The 27847-nt window shown below is 40.7% G+C and overlaps 1 protein-coding gene across 1 annotated transcript; it reads left to right on the top strand.

Annotated features, from left to right (window-relative positions):
• Positions 1-525: 525 nt before the first annotated feature.
• On the top strand, positions 526-26397 carry SERINC1 (serine incorporator 1). The gene is made up of 10 exons (XM_089685354.1): positions 526-684; positions 9496-9657; positions 9744-9937; positions 15191-15270; positions 17055-17192; positions 17365-17534; positions 18969-19059; positions 19156-19297; positions 20442-20669; positions 24543-26397. The coding sequence occupies exons 1-10, from the start codon at positions 646-648 to the stop codon at positions 24679-24681; spliced, it is 1383 nt and encodes a 460-aa protein (XP_089541480.1). The 5' UTR covers positions 526-645; the 3' UTR covers positions 24682-26397.
• Positions 26398-27847: the final 1450 nt, after the last annotated feature.

Below are 27847 nucleotides of genomic sequence, written 5' to 3'. Positions count from 1 at the left end.
GCTGATTGGGAATTGCACCAATATGACCGCTGTAATTGCGGACAATAGGGTATGACTCGCCATCTAATTTGCAAGTCGCATGGCATGGTGAATCGCAAGGCAAGTCACACATGACCGGGCTGTGATTGCTTTCTTCTAAATATTTCTAGAGCATTACAATGATGAAGGACACTCCAGTCAGCTCTACTTTGTTATAGCTGCCTGTATTGTGTGTATTTAACACACGTTCAGTGGTTGTGCACGTATTGTGTTTACAAATGCTGTCCCTCTGTATACACTGAGTATAAGTAGACCTAAAAACACATTAGTCAGCTGGAATGACATCACCACAACACTGGACGGACATGTGACCCTCACACATCCCCACTGCTATTCACAAGAGCGCAGAGAGTGATATGCTGAGTAGTCTCCGCCGAGGTGGCCATCTTCCTGTGGTCTGCTTCGTCTGAGAGATTGCTGTGGTCTTCAACAAAATGGCTCCGCAAAAGAAAACTGTTCTCTTGTTAGGCTCATTTTCCACCGGAGAGGAGGTGGCCTCAGAGACGGAAGTGACAGGCTGGGTTGTCTGCCAGTTCTGGTTGTCTCATTTGTAAACAGGGCTTTTGTAGGAAGGCTCCATTTTTATTGTGCGACACCGAGACCGACATGGGGGGAGTCCTGGGCCTGTGCACCGCGGCCAGCTGGGTAATTACTGACTGGGGCTCGTTCTAGGGTGGGGTTGGGGTTACTCGGGATGGGACATGTGCCACCATTAGGTCATGTAGATCTAAAAGAAGAGTGGTAGAAATGGATTCAGTTTTGGTATATGTGATATAGTAGTGACTCTAAGCAGCTAACTAGATTTAAAGCCAGTTTTGATAAATAGAGGATTGTGTGCTGTTTATGTCCCTTTTGGTTTTCCTTCACTTCCTGTCTTGGTGACACAGTAGGAAGTGGGAGGAATTCTGTACCTAGGAGAATACATGTCCTCCATGTGAAGATTTCCTCTCCTTTCCTGGTGATAACTGTAAAGGTAGCACTGGCCATCACCTGCTGTCACAGCATCAATGGTCAGCAGGACAGAGGGAGAGGGGGACAATCATCAGAAACCTGGCAAGGGTTCGACCCCTCTTCAGTCTATCCAAAATTAAAAAGTGTTGACTTAAAGTGGAACTCCAGCCAGTAAATGAAGTCCCGCTAGATCACTTCAGGCTGACCCATTTTGCAGGTATAGCTATGTAAAACATTACAAATAAGGGAGTTATTTACTTAAACTGGAGAGTGAAAAATCTGGTGCAGCTCTGCATAGAAACCAATCAGCTTCCAGGTTTTATTGGTAAAGCTTAATTGAACAAACTGAAGTTAGAAGCTGATTGGCTACCATCCGCAGTTGCACCAGATTCTGAGTGCACTCGTTTTAGTAAATCTCTCTGTATTTGTCTATACTGTTTAAAGGATGAGTTCACCTTTTGGACAAAAATAATAAATGCACATTTGTTTGCAGGTAAAAAAATGTGCATTTATTATTTTTGTCCAAAGGAGCCTGTAAAGCATTGCACCAATGATCAGTAGATCGCTGATGTCATGCAGGTCTCCTGCAGACCTGTCAGAATATCTGCTTGCCATATGGGATGTATGACCAAGCAGATATTCTGACAGGAAGCCTCAGTGAACAGTGCCATGGTAGTTCATTGAAAACTTCAAGCCGACAGCTGCTAAGGCTACATGGACTTGTAGTCACTCATTCACAGAACTCTGGGAATGAGTGACGTAGCTGTGTGGGCAGAGCCCTGCACAGCCGCACTGTTTTCAAATCTGACAGATAATACAGGGAGAAGTCTCCCTGTACTATCTGTCAGAAGGAGGAGGCGGCAGGTGCTGTGCGGCTATGGGAACATGTTACATGTTTCACCCTAAAACGGGTGGAACATGTAACATGTTCCAAAGGTGAACTTATCCTTTAAAATCCAGTAATAGACTGTCTTACCCTGCACTGCACATGCTCAGTTGCTCTCTATTTTCGGAACTGTACCTAAAATCAGAGCCATTAGAGGTCGATCAGCTGACAGCTTAAAGTGAATCTAAACCCATCGATTTACCGGTTTCAATAAACCATTACATTCCTGGCATGCTGGGAATTCTAACTGTCACTTTTGCTTGTGCTCTCCTCCAAATTATTAAACCACCAAATGGCTGGTGTCATAACTGATCAAATGTGCAGCATCATGGCAGTTGCAGATCAAACGGGATAAGATGGCAGCTTCCGTAACTGAAATGGATAGGAGGGTTTTGTTCCGCCTTAAGATTTACTGTTGCTGAAGGGGGAAGAAAGCAGCAGGAATGACATGGACTATTCTGAGGGAACACAGATTAGGGAGAGAGAAAAGAGGTGACAGGGCAAACCCTGCTGCCATGGAAACACAGAAGAGTTGGGCAGCCTATACATCAGTCATTTTTTTTTTCATTTAACCCATGGGTTGAACGAAAAAAACAAAAAAAGCTGACTTGATTCCCCCATCCACACATTCAGTGCATGGGGGAATCCTCCCCACTGAGCCTTTGTATTCTGATAGCAGGGAGACTTCCCTGCTATCAGAATACGTTGATCAGTACTGCCAGCTATAGCCAGTGGCAATGGTTGATCAGGGTGGTTTACAGAAGCCAATCAGTAAATGTGTGGCCACTGTGGTTGAACAGAAGCCGATCTAGCGATTTTTACATTTTTGTGCTCCATTAGCACTGCAGGCTTTAGACTGCAATGCTGATGTGTGTATTCTGAAAGCAAGGGAGTCTCTCTGCCATCAGAATACAATGACAAAAAGGGAATGACTCCCCCATCCACATCAAGTGTGTGGATGGGGGGATTGGGATTTTTATGTTCAATCCACTGGTTGAATAAAATCAAACTGACCCCTATATGGCCAGCTTAACTCTTATCAATATGTAGTATAAGATCTTACAATTCATGTTTACACACTCAAGGACAGAAGACTTTGGGGTTGATTTACTTAAAGGCACATAGACTGTTGACTTTGCAAGTGCAGTTGCCTGAAGGCTGACTTCTTACATCCGATCTCGTTAAAGCATACATTTTTATTTCCCTTGCATGTGATAAGGTATTCTTTACAAAGTGTGGCTTCACTCATTTACGAAGCTCTGAAGCAAATTCCCTTGCAAAGTCAACAGTCTGTTTGCCTTTAGCAAATCCAACTCATTCTATAGGTGACTACCACAGTTGTAATAGTTACACGCCCAAAATAATGGTGAAAATCATTTTATCATAAATACTCGTATCATATTAAAGAGCACTTAGTACTTTTTATACTGACATTGTAGGGGTGTAGCACCCACTGGATGTAGTATGTATATGTTGTTACTGATTGCGGAATATTGGACAAATTTTGATGATCTGTGAGTTATGTCAAAAGGATGTCACCACATAGTAAGAAAGGACTACGGGGTCATTAAGGGCCCATTCACAGCTATGTACATATTAGAGAAAAACAAACAGAGGGCCTTGTGCATTACCTTAACAAATGTTTAATGAATGTAAATAATAAGCATTGTACTCACAAATGATCAATAAATACAAGGCACATCATAAAGGAACAGCTCTGTTCAATTCACACTGCGTGTCATTCTGTAGTGAGAACTCCAAAAGGATGACTCCGAGGAAGAGGCTAGTCCTACAGACTGACACGCAGTGCGAATTGGACAGAGCTGTTCCTTTATGATGTGCCTTGTATTTATTGATCATTTGTGAGTACAATGCTTATTATTTACAGTCATTAAACATTTTTTAAGGTAATGCACTAGGTCAGTGCACCCTATGTTTGTTTTTCTCTACTTTGGACTTCCCCGGTCATTTGAGGGCAGCAAGGTGTGCGTATCCCAAGAATTTCCATATGTGGTCCTAATGACAGAGTCCATCCCCGAGCGCAGGAGTAACTGGGTTTTCCACTTCTACACAGCTATATACATGTGTTATTACACACATAGATAGCAATGGACCCCATTCACACCATTGTGGTACATCAGTGCACGCACATTATGTCCATCGTTAATGTGCATCGTGTGAAGGCATCCTATTCGTTTGAATGGGCTGTCTAATGCATCAAAACAGGTTCATCAGATGCAGCCAGGACTTTGCACGTGATGAGGAAATGTTTCAGCAGAATGGGGATAATTGTTTTAGAACTGTTTCTGTAAACAGCAAGTAGCCGAGTTACTTCTACTCTGTATTCTTGCCTGTGATAGAAACTTAAATCCTTTAAGGAGTTTCTAGTGCTGCTTTTTAAACCTGCAACTAATGAGCATCTGTCATATTCTAGATATCACCTATTAAATTGTTACATTAGTGCTGCTTTTTCTCTCTGAGGTATGACTTCATTTCTGAATATTTGCATTCTCCCTATATCCAAGTAGATGTGAAAGGCTGCCCTATTTTCTAACTGAGGTCAGTCCTAAAAACAGACACTTGAAACCTGGCACAGAAAACCAATGTAACATTTTGTTTCACTGGTACCTTACCCCTGAAACATTACATGCAATTAATCCTGCTCTACCTCTGGAATGTTGGCGTGGTGAATCGGTGGGGATGCCATATCACATCTATTGGGAATTCCCCAAAATTAGTCTTTTTTTTGGGAAGTCACTACACCTCGCTTTTTGATTTTGCAGTTCTTTTGGACCCAGTTCATGTCATACTAGGGCTTCTTTTACCGAATATGACCAAAGCTGCTGTTAAATTAGTTAACCATGTTCTAGGTGGTTTGATTGCTTTGAAATGGAATCCGACCCTGCCCCCTTCTCGGGTTGATTTATATATCCATTCAGCTGCCATGGTGTTGCCCATGTGATCAGTTAGGACTCCAGCTGTTTGATAGTTTGACAGTTTGGTTGAGAACATAAAAAAATGTGACAGCATTCCCAGCATGCCAGGAATGTAACTGTTTTTTTTAACCGGTAAATCGACAGGTGTAGCTCAGCTTTAAGATTTTTGAAATTAACCCCTGTAAGCTATGCCTATTATCTTGATCATGGTTTTAAAACATAAAGTCCCTAGCCATGCATGCAGAAGAGTTCAAGCTTTACTCTAGGTTCACACCTATGCATGTTGCAATTGATGTGTTTTTTTCTGGCAAATTTTTTGATGGATTTTTGAACACTTATTTATGATGTGTTTTATGGTTTTTGGGAAGTTTGTTGTTAGGGGGTGGTGTTTGTTATCATGCATGTGAAAAATCAAAGTGCAGCGAAAACGCAATACCATTTTGATAATGATCCATTGAATTCTGTTGAATCAACATCGCAAACTGCTGCAAGTAAAAATAAAAATTCCCTGAACCGTTCCAGAAAACACACTGGCTATAAACACACATATGTAAACCATAGGAAATCATGTTAAATGCACTGTAGTGCATTTCTACAAACTGGGAAACACACTGGGAACTGCACAAAAATTTAGCATAGCTGGCTGCATTGTTCTAGATCATTGACTTATTGGGTAGTTTGCAAGTTTTTTGGGATAACAGCCTTTTATTTTAAATATGAATGACAGGTCTAGTTTAAGAGCAAGAGGTACAAGGTGCTTGCACACTTCGAAACCTTCTTCTGACCTCTTTCATTAAGGAATTGCTGGAGCACTATACAAGGGCTAAACCACACTCACCCATGATCCGCTATCTAGTAGAAGTGCCTTGGTTATCAGAACCCCCCCATTAGATAGTGGAATGTGTTTTGGGTGGTGTAAAGCAAGAGAGTTTTGTCTTAAACTGCTATGTACAAAGATTTGTCTTTCTTGGCTATAGGTAGTGTAACCTGCAACAGAATTGTTTACCCACAGTGCTAGCAAAGCAGAGGGTCCATTCACACTAAAGCAATCTATTAATGTGTTTTTCATTAAAGTGAAAGTTCAGTAAGAATCTAGCTAAAACTAATTCTACTCCCACCCCATTCTAACTGCCCTGTAAAGACAAAATTCTGTATACTTACCTATTCTGAAACTGCTCTGGTCCAGTCACTTTATCTCTTCTCTCCAGCAGCTACTTCTTTGTAGAGGAGAGATCACCAACAATAGCTGCAAATTTCTGGGAGATGTTACCCATAAGATTACTATAGGACATTTGTTTTCAGCTCTCCCTCCTCTACATTGAAGCCACCACTGACAGCTGATCATGGGACTGGACTGGACCGGACCAGAGCACCTTCAGAATAGGTAAGTATAGGGATCTTTTCTTTCCACGGTAGATAAATAGGCTTAGAATGGGGATGGGAATAGATATATGCTTAGTTATTGACTAACCTAACACTTTAAAGCGGAGTTCCAGTCAGTTTTGGGTTTTATTAAAAGTCAGCAGCTACAAAAACTGTAGCTGCTGACATTTAATACCCACTCACCTGTCCCAGGGTCCAGCTATGTGCTCACCTGTGCCGTCCCTTCTCTGCCTCTTTTCTTCCCGATGCCGGCACCACAACTGTGGGCATTAGGCTGTGACAGCTTGGGGCTTCACAGCCGAGTGCCCACTGCACATGCACGAGTCGCGCTGCTCATTCTCATTGGTCAGGCAGTCTTCTGGGACCTGTGAAGGTTCCCAGGAGACTGTGGGAGGAAGGAGGGGGCCGAACTTCTAGCTCACTTCATCGTGGTGAAGTGAGCCGGTAGTGGGAGTGGGTACCTGTCAATTACTCCAAAAGGTGCCAAATATGGCAGTGGAGAGGAAGGAGGCAAATAAGTGGAGCTTCTGCTTTTGAGTGGAACTCCACTTTAAGGCAGCCCATTCATTATGAATAGGCTGCCAATGCAACACAACAGGTTTAAAAAAAACCAGTGCACTTCAATACACAGCGTATGCATTTCATATTGGGCTCTATTGTACTGTGTGTGTTGGTGTGCTATTCACAATGAATGGTGATTTGCTTCTCAAAGAGTACATGCCATGCATTGTTTCAGTGGCTTCTAAGAACGATGGTTAATCTAGGTGGGTGTTGACTGCCCACATCCGAAAGTGGGCAGTGAGAATACTTATATAAGAGCTGTTATGTTGCACTTGTGTGGTTACTTGTCAACTTTGCTTAAAAAAAATATTCTCAAGTTACTAGTGATCTGGAATGTTGAGGAATTTACTGGTTTTTGGCTCCAGTCCTCTCTGCCTGTGTTTTGCTTTTCTACTGAACTGCCTTGTTATGGGTGGTTAGCTCATCATCTGTAAATGATCCAGTCATGATACTTTCACGTGACACCATCCCCCACTACGTCTTGCTTAACATATTCACATATCTTGCAGTGATCAGCAATGTCACACTTGTTCAGAGCAAGATCAATTAACTTAATGTGTATAACCAACATAAATTGCTGTGGGGTGCTTAACCTGCTGTATCCAGTCTGCTCAGTCTGTATGAAGTGTGTACAAATTCTGTTTGGTGACCTTCAATTCCATGGTGAGATCTTCTTCATATAAGATGAATTATCTTTACTGGATTTACTTGTCAAAGGCTGATCATCTGTTTGTAAGACCACATGTATGGATTGCCATTAAAGCTGTACTCCAGCCAGCTGTAACACTTACCTTGCAGTAGCCCCTCACTCCTCACTGCAAGGGGTAAATGCTCGTTTTAACCCTCATTTTGTCCTAGTGACCATTGTCCCCGAGACTGAAAGTGAGGGACAATAAACAATTTGGACTTGTCACTGGAACAGAAATAGAGGGGAAATCTTTTAATGGGGACATCTATTCTGGTTACTGAGAGTATTTGCTTCACTGAAGAGATTTTTTTTAGGCCACGTTCACACCATGTGCAGAGATGTCAGTTGTTCTGCAAGGGCACAAAAACCCAATTGTTTTCTATGTGCCCTGTTCACAACTGCAACACTGCAAACTCACTAGAGTCCACATGAACATTGATGTAAACTGATGTCTCTTCAAGTGAAATCTGGTGAGTTTTTCTGCAGGTATGGTATGAATGAGTCCTTCACCTTCTGCCATTTACAGGAACAGATGAAGGGAGATGTCCTCCACGGGACATAGAAAAAAGAAAACCCTGATGGACTTTAACCATTCCCCACCCTATAAAACACTAAAAAAAGCTTTCACTGAAGTTAAAATGAAAACCTTGGGTGAAGTAATCTTGTTTAAAGCTGGCCATGCACTATGCAAACTTCGGTTGGTTCCTGGTGAAGTGGAAAAATTTGCTATGTGGGTGACCCTGACTCCGCCTTCCTGCCCGTTATCCTTAGATTGAAAAATTGAAGGCTTCTATAGGAAAATTTTCAGCCAAACAGTGGCTGCATCTAATCAGATGCAGCCACTGCTGACGATTGTTAAGCCAGCCTTACATAGATCCCTGCTGAACCGGCTAAGATTTGATCTATATATGGGCAGGTTGATTATACCCAAGTTGATCAATTGATCGGCTTGGGTACAACCAGCCTGTCAGATTTTTCTACATGCGATTACTGCCAGTGGCCATAGCTCCTAGCAGTAATCGTGTTCTGGCAGCCAGGTAGGCTCGCTGCATGATGTAGGGGAAGAAAATGGAATCTATGGGCTGCCTTAGAATACAATAGCCGCAGTAGGTGATTTGTCCATCCATGTCATATAACATAGATGGAGATATCTGTTAAGAGTTTTTTCACTCAGGCTGCATGCTGAAAAAAGAAATCTATATATGGCCTGCTTTAGAGTTTTATTGTTTTTACATAAATACTTACACAGGGTGTCTCAAGAATAGAGGATTTTCAGTGTATGCATTAAAGAAAGTTTCTGCCCCAAATCTACAGAATGGCTTTTACCCCGGTCATAACTTGTGATATCACAGAGCTGGCTCTAGCCAAGTGCTGAAGCTTATAGGTTATACTGTAGACAAGCCTTTCTCAACCGGAGTGCCATCTAAGGTTGTCAGAGGTGGCATCCTGGTTAGGAGGCTGTGGATCGAGCTCCTGTTGTGCCAGTGCAGTCTGGAGCACCGTCATTAATGGCCCCTTCAGCTGGGGGGTGATAAAAATGTGGTTTTACCACCATAACCCCCCCAACGTTATGTATGAACAAGTCCTTAGGGCCTTTTCATACCCGAACGTGGTGCTGGAAAGGTGCTTTTTTTGTGCATGCGCGTTTCCCACATTACACGGGAATGTACTGCCCTTGCTAGACATGGATGCCATTCACTCTTAATGGCACCCCAAATGCATCTAGCAAGCGTAGCACATTTGTTGCCACCAAATGGCATGGTACCGCACAATTTTTAAAAGTAGCATCTGCCTTACATTTTGCGTATTCCTGTGCAATTGGCAGCCCTTTGAAATGAATAAGCTATCAACAACAAAATGCGCAGGAACACTCTCGAATGTGCATGTTCTGGTGTGATCCGACCCTTGGTACTGGGGTGCCTGGAGACTGAAAATGCTTTTAAAGGGCGCCATGACTGAAAAGAGATGGCAAACCCTGCTGTAGAGGTCATGACTTTATATTGGTATATTCGGTTGTTAATGGTGTGTTAAAGCCATGATATCTTTTACAGATCCCCTGCCTGTGTGGCAGTGCACCATGCCTGCTGTGCCGCTGCTGCCCAAGTGGGAACAATTCCACGGTCACTCGGCTTATCTATGCTGCCTTTTTACTTCTTGGAGTTGCAGTTGCCTGCGTAATGTTGATTCCAGGAATGGAGGAACATCTCAAAAAGGTTTGGAAGTTATAAATGAAAGTAAGAATACATGTTCTGATATGTACTGTTGTGAAAGTGTTATGAAATCACTTTCCATTTTACAGATTCCTGGCTTTTGTGAGGATGGAATGGGTTCATCAATTCCAGGAGTAAGTGGCCATGTTAACTGTGACGTGCTGGTTGGATACAAAGCTGTATACCGTGTGTGCTTTGGGATGGCCATGTTTTTCCTCCTCTTTTCTCTTCTTATGATTAAAGTGAAGAGTAGCCAGGATCCCCGAGCTTCTGTACATAATGGGTAAGATACAGTTTAATGTTGTTAAAAAATAAACATTCCAAGTAGTAGATTTTGTTTATAATCATTTGCAAAGCACAGTAGGGCCTTGATGAAACTGTAATTACTTGCATGTCTCACTTCCATCTTAAATCCAGAAAATGTGGCCACTCTCATTTTAGTTCATTGAATGTGGCCATGCAAATTATTCCTTTATGCCCCTTGGCCAACTATACAGCTAGAACTACTGGAGTACAAATACAGCCCAATATTCTAATGCCATTTATTCAACACTGTATAGACTAGTTTTAGACCTGTTGACCATTATCAGTGTAGTGTGTAAGGAATTCATGGCTTACGTCCTGTAGGACTTGGGGCCAGGTTATGGTAAAAAGGGCTATTCATATCATAAGGTCAATTATTTCATAGTGCAGGGAGATGTTTCAGGATGGCTACTTATTATCGGTACATTGTGTGGGAGCCATGTCTTCTATGTGGTAGGGTGGATAAGGACTAATATAAAAAAGTATAACCAGGCAGATTATGGTGAGGGGGGCTAAGAATATTTCAGAGCCATTTCTTTCAAACTGAGTACAACTATTTTATGCAGAATGAAAATGCAGCAAAGTGCATGAAGATGGCCTCTTATGACATGCAGGTATGACAAGAACTTCCATAGTTCTCTGTGTGACTTGCAGGGGTGAAGCTAGAAACAGAAGTGCCAGAATGAGGAGGTAGAATGTGGCTAGTGCAAGCCATGTTATCTGATATGTTTCACTTGTGGGATGGTTCACTCAGCTGGCTCGTGGTAGGAGTCCCTTCCAGGCTTAAAAGTAATTCCAGTAACATCACAACAGGAAGCAGAAGCACTGTGTTCAAAGCTGGAATATATCAGCAAGTGAATATAATTAAGTTATCCTTACAATAAACGACAATAATTAGAGTGGTGAACGAATATTAAAGTAGTAATAAACCATCAGAGGTTTTTTTTTTTTTAGCTTAAAATTTTTTTTTCTAGTTTTGAATAGAGTAGATATGGATTCAAACACCTGTATTGCTACCACTGCCCCCGTTAGGGAGATTCAACCTCATTATTTGTCCTGTTTACCAGTATCAAAAGTGAAAGGAAAAGAAAATTCCAAATATTGGATTGTCACCAGAACAGTAAGAGAGAAAGTCTTCCAATGGGGACACTAGTTCTGCTGACCTGGTTGGTCACAGTGGATTCCCTTAATTTGTAGAGATTTCCTCTGTTTTGGCTATGGGACAGGACGTGAATGTAAATCTACCTAATGGGACACAGATGACAAAAAAACTGATAGGGGTTTGTAACCTTTCCTTAGCCTATCCAATATGGGGAAAAAAAGTTTTGCCTATACGTCTACTTTTATATGTTGAGCACAATAAAATAAATAATCCCCAGTAAATATTTTTTTGAATTCATCACTGTAAAATGTACAACTTTCAATGCTGCTAGCCCTGCTCTCTCAGTGCTGCTTCCCTGAATGTCTGGTCTTAACAGGAAAGAGTTAACAGAGGACAGTGCCATCTCCAGCAAGTCTGTTACCTTGGAAAAGGGAGGATCATGGGGAATGCCTTACCTAGGCTTCTGGGCTGTGTGTTTCTGCTGATGCACACAGGGTAGGGTGGCACTGTTCCTAGCCCCTGCATGCAAGGGTGGCTTCATAGAGCACTGTAAAGAGAAAGAAGCCACCTCAAACAGGAAACCTGGGGTTCAGTGGCCATAGCGCCAGCTTAAATGATAAAGCTGCAGTGATTAAATCAGCTGATGAAAGTGCTTAATGTGATAGTAAACACATACTGTTTAATTAACATTATTCCTTCTATTTCTGTATGTGGATGATGGCAGTGTAATTTTAATAAAAAAAAAAAGTCGAAGTACCTTTTTCTTGATCAATATACAGCTGTCACATAACCCAGCTCTTTCCCAGCCTGTCTGCAGGGAAACAGTGGCAGGAGGAGCTTCTAGTCCTCTATTGGTCACACGTTCAAAAAAGAAAAAAAAAAGCCTTCAGGGTACAGCATAAAATAAATAATTCATATCAATAAACTGTTTTAAATCATCATACAAATATATATTTGAATTGAAATCTTTATTATTTTTTGGTGCGGGTGAATTTCTGCCAGGCACAGGCTATCATGCCCCTCCAGCTTTTGTCTTAGAATAACAGGGAGGTAAAGCCTCCTTCAGTCAAGATGTAATATTCTGCCCTCATTGTGTTTTAGCTGGTTAGTGGGCTTGGAGGAGGAGGAAGAGAGTGGGCTGTCATTTACTGCTGTGTATACGTCCACATGTGTGATAGGTAGATAGTGAGGAAAAGCTCAGGGTAGAAATACACTGAATGCTGAGCATGTGCAGTAGCTGCGAACACTTCTCTTTAAAATCCCCAACTGCATTGGGGACAGGGGCAGACTGACCATTTGAGAACTCGGGCACTGCCCCAGGGCCCGGGGTCAGTAGGGCACCCCATAAGATGCCTCTTGTACCTTTCATAGGCTTTTTTGGGTGTGGTTTGAGTGTGGGCGAGGACACACGGGCCCCATGATCTCCTATTGCTCAGGGGCCCCATGAGTTGTCAGTCTGCTGCTGAGTGGGGACATAGACAGAAGAGGGAGATAAAGAACAGCACGTCAACCAGGTTTTTTGCAGAAAATGAATCCCATGGTGACCGAGTATGAACACCATGCAATACAACATTTACATCAATTTTTAATGAAGTGGGTTTATTGACACTTTAACCACTTCTCGCATGTGTTCACCCCCTATGGACCAGAGCAATTTTTACATTTCTGGTATGGGCCTGTTTAGTCAACGATAACTGTAATTTTTGACACTTTTTTTTAAAGGACAAACAAGAATTTATTTTTGTGAATATTGTCTTGCAAAAATGATTTTTTTTGCCGCAATCCTTAACAATTAAACGCAACAAAACTTACTTTTTATTTTTTTGAGCAGTGTTAGTTTAAAAATAAATAGTGTTACTGCACTTAAAAAGAGCAAATTTTATTGTGTCATTTGTTCTGTTTAAAATGACACTAAAATTATGATTCTGTTACAAAGCATTGCAAAATTAAATAAAGAGTTTGTTTCAATTTTCCACTTTTTTAAAATGTGAAATTTTGTAAGTGCATGTTAAAGCTGTAAAAAAATTAACGAACAAAACCAAAAAAAAAAATTAAATATTATTAGTTAATGAAATAAAAACTAACAAAAAAATCAGCAGGAAAATAATATTGATTGGAGGAGAATAAGGAGTTAATTAGGGATGATTGGAGTAAACTAAGGGTTAATATTGGGTTAAACAGAGGAACATTCAATTAAAAAACAAAATTTGTTATTTTTATTTATCTGGTTACTTTAACTGACTTCATATGCAGATTGAAGTTCACTACTTTGATCTGTAGATGAATGAACAGATACAAAATGAAACATTGTTTCTTTTGACCAATGTTGTTGATATACATTGTCAGACTGCTTTTCTTGACCGCTCCAGCTGTCAGAACTTTCTCTGTGTACTGGCACTGCTGCTTTGAATAGTCAGAGCTGAATTTCTGAGTAGTGGGACAGGGGAGGTCCTGAAAACAGGGCAGAAGGACTGGACGTGTTACCTACACCCTGTGTACAATGATGACATTTTTTGGGCATGTCCATCACATCCAGAGTCTACAACTGGATAAAGGCTAAGTTCACCTTAAATTAAAAATAATAAATGCACACATTTTTGCAGGTAAAAAAATGTGTATTTATTTTTTCTGGAGCCTGCAGAGCACTGCACTCGAGATCAGCAGACCACAGTGCAATGTCAGGCTCCTGCAGACTCTCAGTATAGCTTTCTTCCCATACCTCCCATATGGACAGAGTTATTGGAGAGCAAGGAGATCAGTGAACTGCAAGAGTGCTCACCAGCGCCCTCTTTGTTTAATTGAGAACTACAATCCATCTGCTGCTATGGCAGACGGTAGTTGTAACTGGTTTCCGCCCTGCCAATACAAGATTGACAGCCAGATGGACCTTTTATTTCTCCTGGTGGATGTCATATGACGTCCTCCCAGTCATGCCGTTCATGTGCGCCCCCAAGGGCGTGCAGAGCATTGATGAGCTGTGTCCCTTTAACACAGCACATCACCAGTCAGGGTAAAGAGTCAATGACATTGACTCTCTACGATGCAATCAGCTGTGTTCAATCACAGCTGATTACATGTAAACAAATGTCGGTTATCGGCATCTCCTTTCTTCACTGTCACATTTACACTGATAATCAGGGCACTGATAATCAGTGCCGCCTCATCAGTGCCCGTTAATGCTGCCTACCAGCGCACATCAGTAAAGAAGAAAATTTTTATTACCTATTTGCAAATTTTTATAACAAAAGTCAAGAAAAGGGTGGGTGTTTTTTTTCAAACGTTTTGGTTTTGTTCACCTTTTGTTTAGCAAAATAATAAAAATCCTCAGTGGTGATTAAATACCACCAAAAGAAAGCTCTATCTGTCTCAAAAAAATGGTAAATATTTCAGATGGGTACAGTGTTGCATGACCGCGCAATTGTCCTTCAAATTGCGACAACGCTGAAAGCTGAATAGTGGCCTGGTCAGGAAGGGGTGAAAATAGCCGGTATTGAAGTGGTTAAAAAAATTGTGACAGCAAGAGCAGGGAGAAGATTCCCTGCCCTCTGTCACAGCGGGGGATCAGATGAGTGCAGGCAGGTACTCTGTAGTAACATGTTACATCCTGAATTCAGGTGTAACATGTTACCAAAGGTGAACTTGGCTTGGCTTTTAAAATAACTGAGGGTTCAATATTACTTTAAAAGCACACTTTGGAGCTCTTCAGGTATAATTCAGAGAATTTGTAGAAATATACAATATTTTTATTTGACTTTATATATTATTGTTTGCACAACATAACTTACATATTGTTACATAGTAGTATATCGTTTGTTTTTCCTTCTAGCACAGAGTTATGTTTTAGAGAGAGTGAGCTGTATCATTTACATGGTAATTTGTTTTCAAGGTGTTTTTTGCCACTTGGATGTTGGCAGCATTTATTCATTTTCACTAAGTGTGGGTAGTGCAAATTCCTCTTGGGTTGTAACTGTGATTTACTAGTGTACTGCTATTATGTGTTACCTGTTAGTGCTAAGGTCAAATCTAAGTGCCTACATTGTTTTCAACACAGAAGTGAAAATTACATTTGATATAGGTATACCATTCAGATGAAGTTTAATTTCCCTGATTATTCATACCTTCTTTCCCCAGCTTTTGGTTCTTTAAGTTTGCTGCAGCCATTGCAATTACTGTTGGTGCATTTTTCATCCCAGAAGGACCCTTTACAACAGGTGAGCCTTTTCCATTTTTATTGATATGTATACTGTGTACAGGGGCAAACTGACAACTCATGGGGCCCTCGGACAATAGGGGATCATGGGGCCCCTGTGTCCTTGCCCAAACTCAAAAAAGCCTATGAAAAAGGCACCAGGGGCATCTCATGGGGCCCACTACTGACCTCGGGCAGTGCCCGAGTTTCCAAATGGTCAGTCCGCCCCTGACTGTGTATACACTTTTTAGATGTGTTTAGTGCAGAGCAACCCAGAGCTAGGAAATATTGGTGTAGTCAGATTAATTGAAGCTCAATTTAGACTGGTTACTAGGGGGTGGGGGAGGGTTACATGGGAACACTAGTCTATTCAATGAGTAGAAGCCAAATTTTGCAACTGGCGTAGAAAGGTGATTCAGGCTTTTATACACATTATTCATTAATAGGATGGCTTAAAATGTAGGGCATTGCTCAGCCTGTACATATTAGGTGTTGCTTTTAGGGTCACTTTAGGGATTAAATATAAATGGAAGGTTGCCTAAGCTGTAAGACGGATGTACAAACATCAATAGTTCTCTATGCTTTCATGTCAACCAAGATGTTTCTGAAGTAGTAAAGACTACTTTTATGATAAGGACCTTTAAATTTGCTAGTGTTCCAAGTATAGTATTGGAAAGTGTAGACATTTTATTTAATAAAGAACAGAAAGTTGTGTTATAAAAAAAAAAAAAAGAGAATATAAAATTGTATAATTGTTAAAAATGTAATTTATAGTTGTATAAAAACATTAACATGTACAGCCGGTACATTTTAGGCTAGGTTCACACTTATGAGGGTGGTTGCCGCTGTGGGTCAGCACGTGTTCTGTAGTCACACACATCCGCACAGAAAAACATGCTTCAGCTCAGGAGATGCATGGGGGTACCATTAACTTTGATGGCACCCCCATTCACTGGAAACCGCAGCATGGTTTCCCTGCACTGGGAACCGCACTGCCCTATGCGGTTTCCCTGCGGTCGCGTTTTCTGAAACGGTACAGGGACCTTTTCCTTGCGTTTTCAGTGGATACAGCAGCCCATTCAAATCAATGGGCTGCTGTGCATGAGCAACGCAGCCACAGGGAAACCTGTAAACCTAGCCTTATGGAATGTAGCGTGGAAAACTGATGTAGATTTTTTTATACTGAGTGTGGTTAAAGGATTTGTTTAGGCATGACCTAGATGTCCCCCCCCAAATCACCTTCTTCTTACATAAATCATGTCCCAGCATAATATTGTTTTCATTAACTTTATTTCATTAGCGACAAATGGCTTTTATTGCACCCCGTGATGTCATCAGCAGGCTTGTAAAATGCTTTCAGTGGCAGCTGCTGAGAGGCAGTTCCTGCTGATGTAGGCATGTCTCAGAGATACGTCTATTAAGAGCCCTGTCCTTACACACAGAGTGTGGGCATGCTTTGTGGAGTCAAGACAGCAATATTGTTTTGCTGGGAAAATCAAGCTAATTATGTGCAGAGAGAAAGAATGCATTGGTGGATAGGCGTAATTCTGTAGTCCAGCAGGCTTGGTTTACCATGCTGGTGGGGATTTCTGAGCAGCAAAGGAACTGTGCTGTCTACATAAATAGGAAGTTGGGAACACACTGGATTTCTGGCAGATCAACCGGTGTATTTATGTACTTTTGTAGCATTTTCAAAGGGATAAAATATGGGGAAATGTGCATGTAATGGGATGAACTGATTTTTTTTTCCTTTAATTTAATTTGCCCTGACATTCACTTTTTATTGTTGCTTCCTCCTGATTACAGTCTGGTTCTATGTTGGTATGGGTGGTGCATTTTGCTTCATTCTTATTCAGCTTGTACTGCTGATTGATTTTGCTCACTCATGGAATGAATCCTGGGTTGAAAAGATGGAAGAGGGGAATTCTCGATGCTGGTACGCAGGTGAGCAACACCCAAATGCTTTTACAAATGTTATAAATTATGTAAAATGTGATGATGGTTCTCAAATTGCACATATAACATATAGATATAATTGTGTGTTGGATAACAGATGACATAAAAACACAGAAATAATGGAATACTGATTCTCTGTCTGTTACCCTTTTTTCCATAGCTTTGCTCTCAGCTACTGGCATTAACTATGCCTTATCACTGGTTGCAATAGTGCTTTTCTATGTCTACTACACTCATCCCGAAGGCTGTGCTGAAAACAAAGCTTTTATCAGCGTGAATATGATTTTGTGTATCGGAGCCTCTGTAATGTCTGTTCTACCTAAGATCCAGGTATGTTGATTTTGCCTTTTGTGAACACAGCAGGTATGGTGTTGTAGCAGATAAAACCCTATCATCACATCTATCTGATATTTTTGATGGGTATAGGCTGCACTGTAATTAAAGCAGAACACCAGTCAAAAAAATAGCTGGGAAGATAAAGTTTAAATTAAAGATGAAAAAAAAGACTTTGCTGCAATGCTCACCTTTAACCACCTCCCTTCCGGCCATTGTATATAAACAGCCGGACGGTGGCATTGCAGGGTCGGGTGGCCGTTTATAAACGGCCTCCCTGCACCCTGCCTGTGCGCGCTCCCTGGGAGCGCGCAGCACCACAATCCGGTGCCCGCTGTGTCCCCCGGGCACAGTGGAACACCAATCGTCGGACGAGACCTCTGTACGAGGTCCCGATCATGTGATCACTGATTGGCCAATCAGTGATCACATGCAGAGTAGTAAGCAAGATGTCACTTGTGACATCATTGCTTACTATGTGTGAAATCTGTGAATGATCACAGAGGTCACATGGTACAAGGCTATTCACAACAGCCTTGTACCATGTGACAAGCTGTGACCAATCACAGCTCACTCAGTAGTTCTCAATGGCTGCAAGAATGCAGCTAGAGAGAAGGAGAAATGATTGCTTTTACATCCTTTATGGGTGTAAAAGTAATCCGTGTAAAAAAAAAAAAAATCTTCATCAACCCCACAAGTAGTACAGTGTCACCATGGCGACACTACTGCTAGGGTGACAGTATGTAAAAAAAAAAAAATTAATATAAAAAAAATGTTTAAAAATTATAATTTTTGGTTATAAACTAATTTGGGTTTTTTTGGTTTTTTTTTACTAAAAATATAACGGAATACATTTTGGCCAAGATTTATGATGAAATACTATTTATTTGCAAAATTTTATAAGAAAAACACTTTTTTCAAAATTTTAGGACTTTTTAATTTACATAGCAAAAAAAAAATTTAAATCCCAGTGGTGAATAAATACCACCAAAATAAAGCTTTATCTGTCTCAAAAAATGCAAAAAAATTCTTATGGGTACAGTGTTGCATGACCGTGCAATTGTCATTCAAAGTGTGATAGCACTGAAAGCTGAAAATTGGCCTGGACAGGAAGGGGATAAAAGTGGGGTGGAAGTGGTTAAAGGATAAGTTCACCTTCATCATGTTACACCTATATTTAGGGCGTAACATGTTACTTAATGAGCAGCCCCCTCTTCCTTTCCCCCCCCCCTCCACCACCCAGTCCCGAATGTAAACCAAGGGAATCTTTCCCCCCCGGCACCCACTGTCACAATTAAAAAAAAAAAAATGGGTAAACTTATCCTTTAACCTGTTACTGCCCACTTAACACCCGTGGCTGCAAAAGGGTGTCACTTTAAGGTTGTTATAGCACATTCATATTTCATTTGTTTTTTTCTTTTTACCCCATAGGAATCTCAGCCTAGATCCGGTCTTCTACAATCATCTGTGATAACCATTTACACAATGTATCTGACCTGGTCAGCCATGACTAATGAACCAGGTATTCATATAATATTATGTTATTATGAAGAAAAAGGTGCACATGCTTTATGACTATACATAGTTGATACTTTTTTCCTTTATTTCCCACTCTAAGATCGCAAATGCAATCCAAGCCTGCTTGGCATCATTGGATACAATACCACAACTACTCCAGGACAGGTTCAGGTTGTGCAATGGTGGGATGCTCAAGGAATTGTGGGACTTGTCCTCTTTCTGCTCTGCGTCCTGTACTCCAGGTAAAGAAAAGGCACATTGTATAGTATCCATGTGGAATTTTAGAATGAATGTTCACCTTCATCAAAGTAGTTTTTTCAGTAAAAATCATGGTTAAAATTTGTAATATTAAAGAGTGATATACCCCAGTGCTCCCATTTTCCTCCATCCCTATTACATCTGCTACCACAACATGCTCAATCCCTAAGCACCAAAAATGTAATACACCAGAATTTGTAATACTAATATCACTGAACCTAAACTTTTCATGTGACATGCGCATGGAGTGACCAGGCAAACCCCCCCCCCCCAACATTGTGATGTGTAGCTTTAACCTACATTTGTTTTGCTTCTTGTCAGTGATGTGCAGGATTTTTGGTGGTAGTGGTGTTATGTTAGATTGTGAGTTCTGATATTTGACTTGATGGATACTTTAGGGGCTGTGAATATGTAACCAAACTATAAGCCCTGTCATCTACACGGTAAGAGTGGCTGTAATTCTTTTTTCCCCCCAGTGTCTGAACTTCTGAGACACTATGTCCTGGTAGTAAGGATAGCAGACTGAGTCACTGACCTCCATCTAGTAAATAACTACAGCTAGTCAGTAACTACAGCACTTAACACTGTTCTGTTTGACCTCTTTTGGCACACTGTCTGCAGGTATCCAGGGAGCTCATTATGGCAGCAGTGGCAAGGGGTGAAATTCTTGACAAACTCAGTCCATTGATTGCCCTTTCATTTGGCACTGAGCTGATGTAATTGTTTTTTACTTCATACATAATTAAAGTCTTGTTCGTTTGTGTCAGAATAGAGAGTTTATAAATTCCAGTACAGGCCACGGCACAGGCCACCGCTTGGTCAGTTCCTTGCTTGCTAACAAACTGGGGACTCACAAAGTGGAATAGGGTTAGAGGGGAGGTATGCAGAGGGAGTGTCCTCTAAAGCATTACCACTGTCCAGTCACCTGAAGATCTACACCTACAACATGTGGTGTATGAATATTTAGCCTGTGTCCTGTACTTCTAGATATGGAGTTTACAGAAAAGTCAAAATTCCTCTTTTTGCAACAATTTGGTTAGATCTAAACATGCATCAGTAGTTTATGTACTGGGGGAGGGAGGAGGGAGTCCTTTTTCTAATATTTTATGTTTTGTCTGTGTGTTTTAGTATTCGGACCTCAAATAACAGCCAAGTTAACAAGCTGACTTTGACCAGTGATGAGTCCACACTTATAGAGGATGGAACCAGGAGTGATGGTTCTCTAAGTGACTCTGATGATGCTCATCGTGCTGTTGACAATGAACGTGATGGGGTTACCTACAGCTATTCCTTCTTTCACTTCATGCTTTTCCTGGCTTCACTCTATATTATGATGACCCTTACTAACTGGTACAGGTGAGTTAGATGTACTACTATCATGTTAGTGATGTATTCCGATTTTTAATGTGAAAATGTGCAAACTTCTTTCTTGTTCATACAATACAGTACACAGGTAGCCAACCGTTTGACCTTTTTATTTTAGTGGCGGGGACCCAGAGATGTCATTCAGCACAAGATAAACAATGGGACAGCTGGCATCATTTATGGTGCTTGACATGGTCCTGCATCACTTGACAACATGTTTGAAAGCTAAAAATACATTGTGGGACTTTTTTTTTTTTGTGAATTGAGTGCCTGTACTGTGTACCCTTTTCTCATTTACATGAGGGGAGGGCAGAGTCTTAGGGCCCCCTTATGGTTAACGACGACTTCTAGATTCTGATAACACCTCCCACCCCTCCCCCACTGGGTCAGGGTTGTAGGGAAAAAGCCCTTGCTCTCATCAACATGGGGACAGGGTGCCTTGCCAGGCCCTTGTTTTAGGGTATGTGACCTGGCATGGTTCTTTCCTTGGAGGTCATTGCACCCATTAAAGGAGGTGGTTTACTTCAACTTGTTCAGTTCATGGCCCTGAAACTCAATGGAGACATGTGTACTATCTTTCATCTCAACAAATACTTATCCAGTATCCAAATATTCCACATGGTGTCTGCCAGGTCATTCACTGCTTCCCTTCGTCAAGAGGATCTCCTGGCTTCTCTGGACATGAGATGCTCTTATTAGCATGACCCCCTTTATCCTCTGCATCAATGCTTACTGCATTTTTCCCTAGGTAAACAAAATTCTAAAAATTTTTGCACTTTCCTTTTGCCTCTCCATAGCCTCTTGGGTCTTTTGCTATACTTCATTCTCAGGGTGTCTGTGTTGTGGGGTTCCAGAACAACCTATTGTTGAGAGCCGGATCTCCACCATATCAAGCCGGAGGGCATCCCAGAGATCCTTGTGACCTCAAATTGGCATGGTATGCAGACATTCTTTGGCTTCTGGAGGGCATTACGTGGCCATTACCAGACCGCCTGGATGTGCTGTCTTAGGGTCTGGTGTTCTATTCTGCTTATTTGTCGCTGGCCTTGACAGCTTGGCTGTTGAAGCCCAGGTCCTGAAAGACTAGAGGTCTGGCTGAATCAGACATCCCTACACTTTTGAGTGCCAGAAATTGACTTTTCATAAAGTCTATCACTGCTCCGGTAAGGCTCATTATGCTTGGTGTGAACAGTGGAAGGTTAGTAGTCTCCAGTACTCTATTGGATGTATTCTGCCTTTTCTTCAAAGCAGGGCTGGCTCATCAGTTCGCCCTGAGTACAATCAATGGCCACACTTCAGCTTTGACTATCCTTTTGTTCAAGGGATTGCACATATTGCTTCCCAAATGCACCTTAGGATTTGGATCTGGTGTTTTTGGCATTGCAGGTGCCTCCCTTTGAGCCCATCAGAGGTATATCCTTGTCTGACCTTACCCATTGTGGTTTTCTACTAAGAGGGTATTGGAGCTGCCTGCCTTATCTTCAAGGGAGCCCTTCTGATGGTTCACAAGTATAGGGTAATCTTTCTAAGGTGGTGTCTCCTTTACTGGGTGGTTGTTTAGGCTTTGGCTTCTGCTGCTTTGGGTGCCAAGGAGCTTAAGGTTGCTGTTTGAATTCAGTACTGGACCCTTTTTGGTTGTTGCTGGGGTCTGTTGGGTTTTGTTGCCTTTTTTACCCTCTTCTTATTGTTCTTGTCCTGGGATAACCCTGTTGTCTTTGAATGTGAATATGTCCTGTACTGTATGAACAAAAAAATGGGATTTCTTTGATATTACCAACAGAATTACATTTAGGTATGTGTTCCTAGAAGATGTTGACTGTATAGACCTAAATTGTGCCAATATTGCATGTGGTTATAGATTAGTTCATTTTTTGCTGCAGGTCAAATATGCCAGAATTCTTAAGTAATTATGATAGCCATACTAAAAAAGAGAAATCCCCCTGTATATGCAAAACAGCATGGATTGAGGAGTCTGCACTGCAAGCTGTTGTTTTCAAACAGCCACAGCTCCTGCAGCTATCTGAATAGCTGAACAGTGACACTATCTGATAGGATAGAGTCACTGTTCAGCTGCCAGCTTTCCACCCAGTTCTTTTGAAGTGTTTTAACCAATTCCTGCCCGGCCTATAGTTAAATGACAGCCGGACGGGTCTTTCGTCAATCTGGGTGGACGTCTTATTACGTCCCCCAGATCCCGCCTCGCGCAGGGGGCCGTGCTGCAGCGAGACCTGTCACCAGCTGTGTCCATCGGACACAGCCAATGCCTGAGCTGTGTACCGGTTCGTTGCTGGTACCATGTGACCAATCACAGCAGGTCACATGACAATTGTAAACAATGGATGGCTTCCTTTCATGCCATCCATTGTATACAATTTGTGTTGCTAGCTATAATTAATCACAGTGATCACATGGTACAGACCTTGGCTAATCACAATAAAATAAACTTAATGAATTGATTTAATTCAGTAAAATGCTTGTTTATAGCAATGACATTCATTGCTATACGCAATTATAATGTGTGAAAACAAAAACTGATGTTACTATGGCAAAAATATATTACTCTGGTCACAGTGTGTTAGAAAAAAAAAAAAGAATTATAAAAGGAAATAAGTAATAACATTTTTTCGTACTGTCACCAGTGTCTCTAATCACCACCACACCAGTTGTATGATGATGCTGTACTGCACTGGTGACAGTATGTAAAAAAAAAAAAAAAAAAATTGTGAAAAAATAAAAGTAAAATGCTTGCTTATTGCATTGAAATTCATTGCTATAGGCAATCATAATGTGTAAAAAACAAAATACTGATAGTTTCCCCAGAGTAGTACAATGTTACTACGGTAACATTATATTACTCTGGTCACAGTGTGTTATAAAAAAACAAACACGTATTAAAACGTTTTTAAAAAAATTGGACTGTCACCAGTCAGAAATGTATCAGAATACATTTTGACCTAAATTTATGAAGAAAGGTTATTTATTTGCAAACTTTTATAACTGAAAAGAAAAATGCAAATTTTTTTTTTCTTTCAAAAGTCATTGGCCTTTTTTTTATTTAGCCAAAATGTGAAAGCCCAGTAGTGATCACATACTACCAAAAGAAAGCTCTATTTGTGTGAACAAAATGATAACAATTTAGTTTGGGTACAGTGTTGCATGACCACACAATTGTCAATTAAAGTGTGACAGTGCTGAAAGCTGAAAATTGGCCTGAGCAGAAAGGGGTAAGAGTGCCTGGTATTGAAGTGGTTAAAGTGGGTGGTTTAGACAGGCCCAAACACAACTTCAAATTCTTGCTGTTTCAGACGAAATTCAAGTCATATATGCCTATCGTTTGAAATGTTGTCATCAGGTTGAAGTTTCTTTTGAACCATTTTATAAGTTAATCAAAATCGATAGGATTGTTTACCTAATCTATTCTGTTTACGTGGAATGAAAAACATTCTGAAGGATCTGACCGTTTCACCACTGTGTCTTTATGATAGCAAGCGCCTCCCAGCACAACCTCGTGATGAGTTCTATCACATTGCTGAAACTGCCAGTGAGGGGTATACTTGAAGTCAGACAGCTGGAGCTTCTGTTCTGAGTGGACCAACTGAGGACAGAATCTCTTCAATCAGTTTATTCCGTTTTGCCATAAAAGAAGGCTAACCCCCACCTCCTCCCCTTCTTTTTTTTTTTTTTTTTTTTTTTTTTTAATGGACACATGTTTGTAAGGTGTTTTTATGAAGATAATCAAACCTCAAAGACATGTTGGGTTTAGAGCCATCATAGTTACAAATCGCTGATTAGTTTGATTCTTTTAATAAGTATGATATTATGGGATAACCGGTTTTATTAACTTGCATCTTTTTATCTTTTCAGTCCTGACTCTACTTATGAGATGATGACTAGTAAGTGGCCTTCGGTCTGGGTGAAGATCTCTTCTAGCTGGGTGTGCATTGTTCTGTACGTGTGGACACTTGTTGCTCCATTGGTGTTAACCAATCGTGACTTTGATTAGTACTGTATATGAAGAAAAAAAAAAGTGTTTGTGTGCAATTTCTCTAACTGTGCCAGGAGCACTAAGCTATTAGACATTTGCCAGTTTTGCATGCTCTAACCGTTCCCTTGCATGTCGTCACAGTATATGTACAGTAAAGCTAGCTACTTGAAGCTGTGTTCTTTAGGCATTTGTATTAACCATAGGCATTTCAGTCTAACATCAAATTGCTCCTGTAGTTTTGACTTACTGAACAGTAGTATTGAGGTAAGAAATGTTTTAACTGTATTCTTTCAATGATCAGTTGGTATTATAGTGTACTTGTCACATATTTTTGGGATTATTGTTTCAGCAAGCCATATGCTGGGTAGAATTAGGTGGTTCCTTGCTTGAACATTTTAGCCCAGTGTTTGCTGGTACTGGAATTACCCAGGAATAATGCTTTACCTAAAACATGCCCATAGACAGGACAGTATGAACAAATTTACAGGCTTTGTATAGACATATACTATTCTACTCAAGTGATATAGCTATATAATCCACGATATGGCAGATGGGATTGTATAAACGGCGTATTTCCTGTATAAACCAAGTATGTACATTTTTGAAATTGAACTCTACATTTGTGAGCAGATCTGTCAATGAAAGGTCATCTTTATCTGAGCACATTATATTGAGCAGCCCCATCCTATTGGCTATCTTGGTGATATCTAGAATATCGCAGCCCCATCCTGTTGGGTATCTTGGTGATATCTAGAATATCCCAGCCCCATCCTGTTGGGTATCTTGGTGATATCTAGAATATCCCAGCCCCATCCTGTTGGGTATCTTGGTGATATCTAGAATATCCCAGCCCCATCCTGTTGGGTATCTTGATGATATTGAGAATATCCCAGCCCCATCCTGTTGGGTATCTTGATGATATCGAGAATATCCCAGCCCCATCCTGTTGGGTATCTTGATGATATCGAGAATATCCCAGCCCCATCCTGTTGGGTATCTTGATGATATCGAGAATATCCCAGCCCCATCCTGTTGGGTATCTTGATGATATCTAGAATATCCCAGCCCCATCCTGTTGGGTATCTTGATGATATCGAGAATATCCCAGCCCCATCCTGTTGGGTATCTTGGTGATATCTAGAATATCCCAGCCCCATCCTGTTGGGTATCTTGGTGATATCTAGAATATCCCAGCCCCATCCTATTGGGTATCTTGATGATATCTAGAATATCACAAGGGAAGGTCAGTGACTTAATTTTAACAAATAATGCAGTGTTTTATCTAACCTCTGTCAACATAAGTGCATGTGTTTTTTGGATTTCCTGAAAAGAGCACTCAGCGGACTCTTGATTGTATGACACATTATTTCACTTTTTGTTCTGTTTGTGGAGATCTACAAAAACATTTTGCTGAATAAATTAGAGAGGTGAAATGTAGGTCAGTAGTTGAAACATTGTGTGGTCATAGATTCTCTCTACATTGTGTGAAACTGACAGTGTAGTCAGCATGTGCAATTTTTGTTGTATTATGTAATACAGCAAGTATGTATGATTTATATATTTTTTTTGTTTATGATTAAGACATGCTTAGTACTAGTTACTTTGTATGTGTTCTATATGTGTTATAAAACCAAGATTGTTGTCTTTCCAGAATGATTCAGTAGCTCATCTTATTTGTACTTAACTTTTGTGGAACTATTACTGTTTATCCTATTGAATAAAGCAGTAAACAAATACATTGTACTATAGTTTTCTTTTTGCCATATCAAAATAATACATTCATTTCTTTTTACAGTCTGCATTTTCTAAACCAGATATAAATTGTTGACATACCTGTAAATTCCATATCTGGAGTACCATACAGGACATGTATTCATACACCATGGGTTGTAGGCTTGTACCTTCAGGTGATTTGACACTGGCAGGCTTCTCCTTGGGGTGCCTCCCTTATAACCCTACCCCACTCCATGATTCCTCAGTTTTTTAGCAAGCAGAGTAACCAGGAGGGTTTTGGGGAGAGTGTCCTTTTCTGTACTCAAAGATATGGAATTTACAGGTAAGTCAAAATTCCTCTGATCTTAATTGCACAGGACACAGGCCGAACATTAATATGTCTTAGGGCATCCCCATGCAATGACTACAAGGGCAACAAGTAGGCAAATGGAACAAAAAAAAACGGTTTATGCAAGAACCTTGCAGCCAAAAGCTGCATCCACAAAAGACTTGACATTCACCTGGTAAAAGTAAGAAGCCAGGTTTGAGCATGAAAGAACTAGGATTTTTTTTTTTTTTTTTTTATGATATTAGGAAAAAGTGCTGGTTGGCCACACATCTGTTAAGATCACCTTTTTATTCCATCATATTCCAAAAATGACACTCCACAGTACAAAAATGAGAGAAAATAGCACAGCATCTACAGTGTTTCATGCCAACATTGGCACAAAATCATAGCTTGCAAAACAATGTTCACACAGGTGTATGTGTACCAAGGCGAAGCATTCCAGGGGATGGAAACTTTTGACCAGCAGGGCCATTTGGGTGATTTCGATTAAGATTTTAAAAGGAGACAAACTATGTAATAAATGGCTTCTGATCAGCACTTTTGTTAAAGGGTAAGTTCACTTTTTTTTTTAAATTACAGCTCCCCTGTGTACCAATATAGTATTTATGTACTTTTGCAAAACCTTTCCATTTATTCTATACACCCTTACCTCAGTATCCACATGGCTATATAAAAAGGCTTCTCCATTACTTCCTGGACAGACTTTAGGGTCAGGTCACAGGAAGGAAATGACACAGCTGACCTCATTAGCACACACCTACCCACTTCTAGGTGCACGTATATTAACCACTAGCCTATAGGGCACTTATACCTCCTTCCTGCCCAGGCCAATTTCCAGCTTTCAGCGTTGTTGCACTTTGACAATTGCGCGGTCATGCAACACTGTACCCATATGAAATTTTTATCTTTTTTTTGTGACAGAGCTTTATTTTGGTGGCATTTCATCACCTCTGGGTTTATTTTTTCTTAAACCAAAAACCACTGAAAATTTTGAAAAAAAGTTTTTTCTTAGTTACAAAATTTTATAACAAAAACTAAGTGATTTTTCTCCACTGATGTGCGCTAATGAGGCTGCAGTGATAGGAGGCACTGGTAGGTAGCACTGACTGGCACTGTTGGGTG

Source organism: Staurois parvus, unplaced genomic scaffold (genome assembly GCF_062004578.1).
Source record: "Staurois parvus isolate SC_StPar_1 unplaced genomic scaffold, SC_StPar_1.0 ptg000372l, whole genome shotgun sequence".
In the NCBI taxonomy this organism is placed as follows: Eukaryota; Metazoa; Chordata; class Amphibia; order Anura; family Ranidae; genus Staurois; species Staurois parvus.
This window is presented reverse-complemented; position numbering and strand designations above follow the sequence as displayed.

Coding starts and splice junctions, on each gene's coding strand:
- SERINC1 (XM_089685354.1), top strand. CDS start 646: ATGGGGGGAGTCCTGGGCCTGTGCACCGCGGCCAGCTGG. Junction 17,193..17,364: donor TTCTCGATGCTGGTACGCAG/GTGAGCAACACC, acceptor TTTTTTCCATAG/CTTTGCTCTCAGCTACTGGC. Junction 17,535..18,968: donor CTGTTCTACCTAAGATCCAG/GTATGTTGATTT, acceptor TTTACCCCATAG/GAATCTCAGCCTAGATCCGG.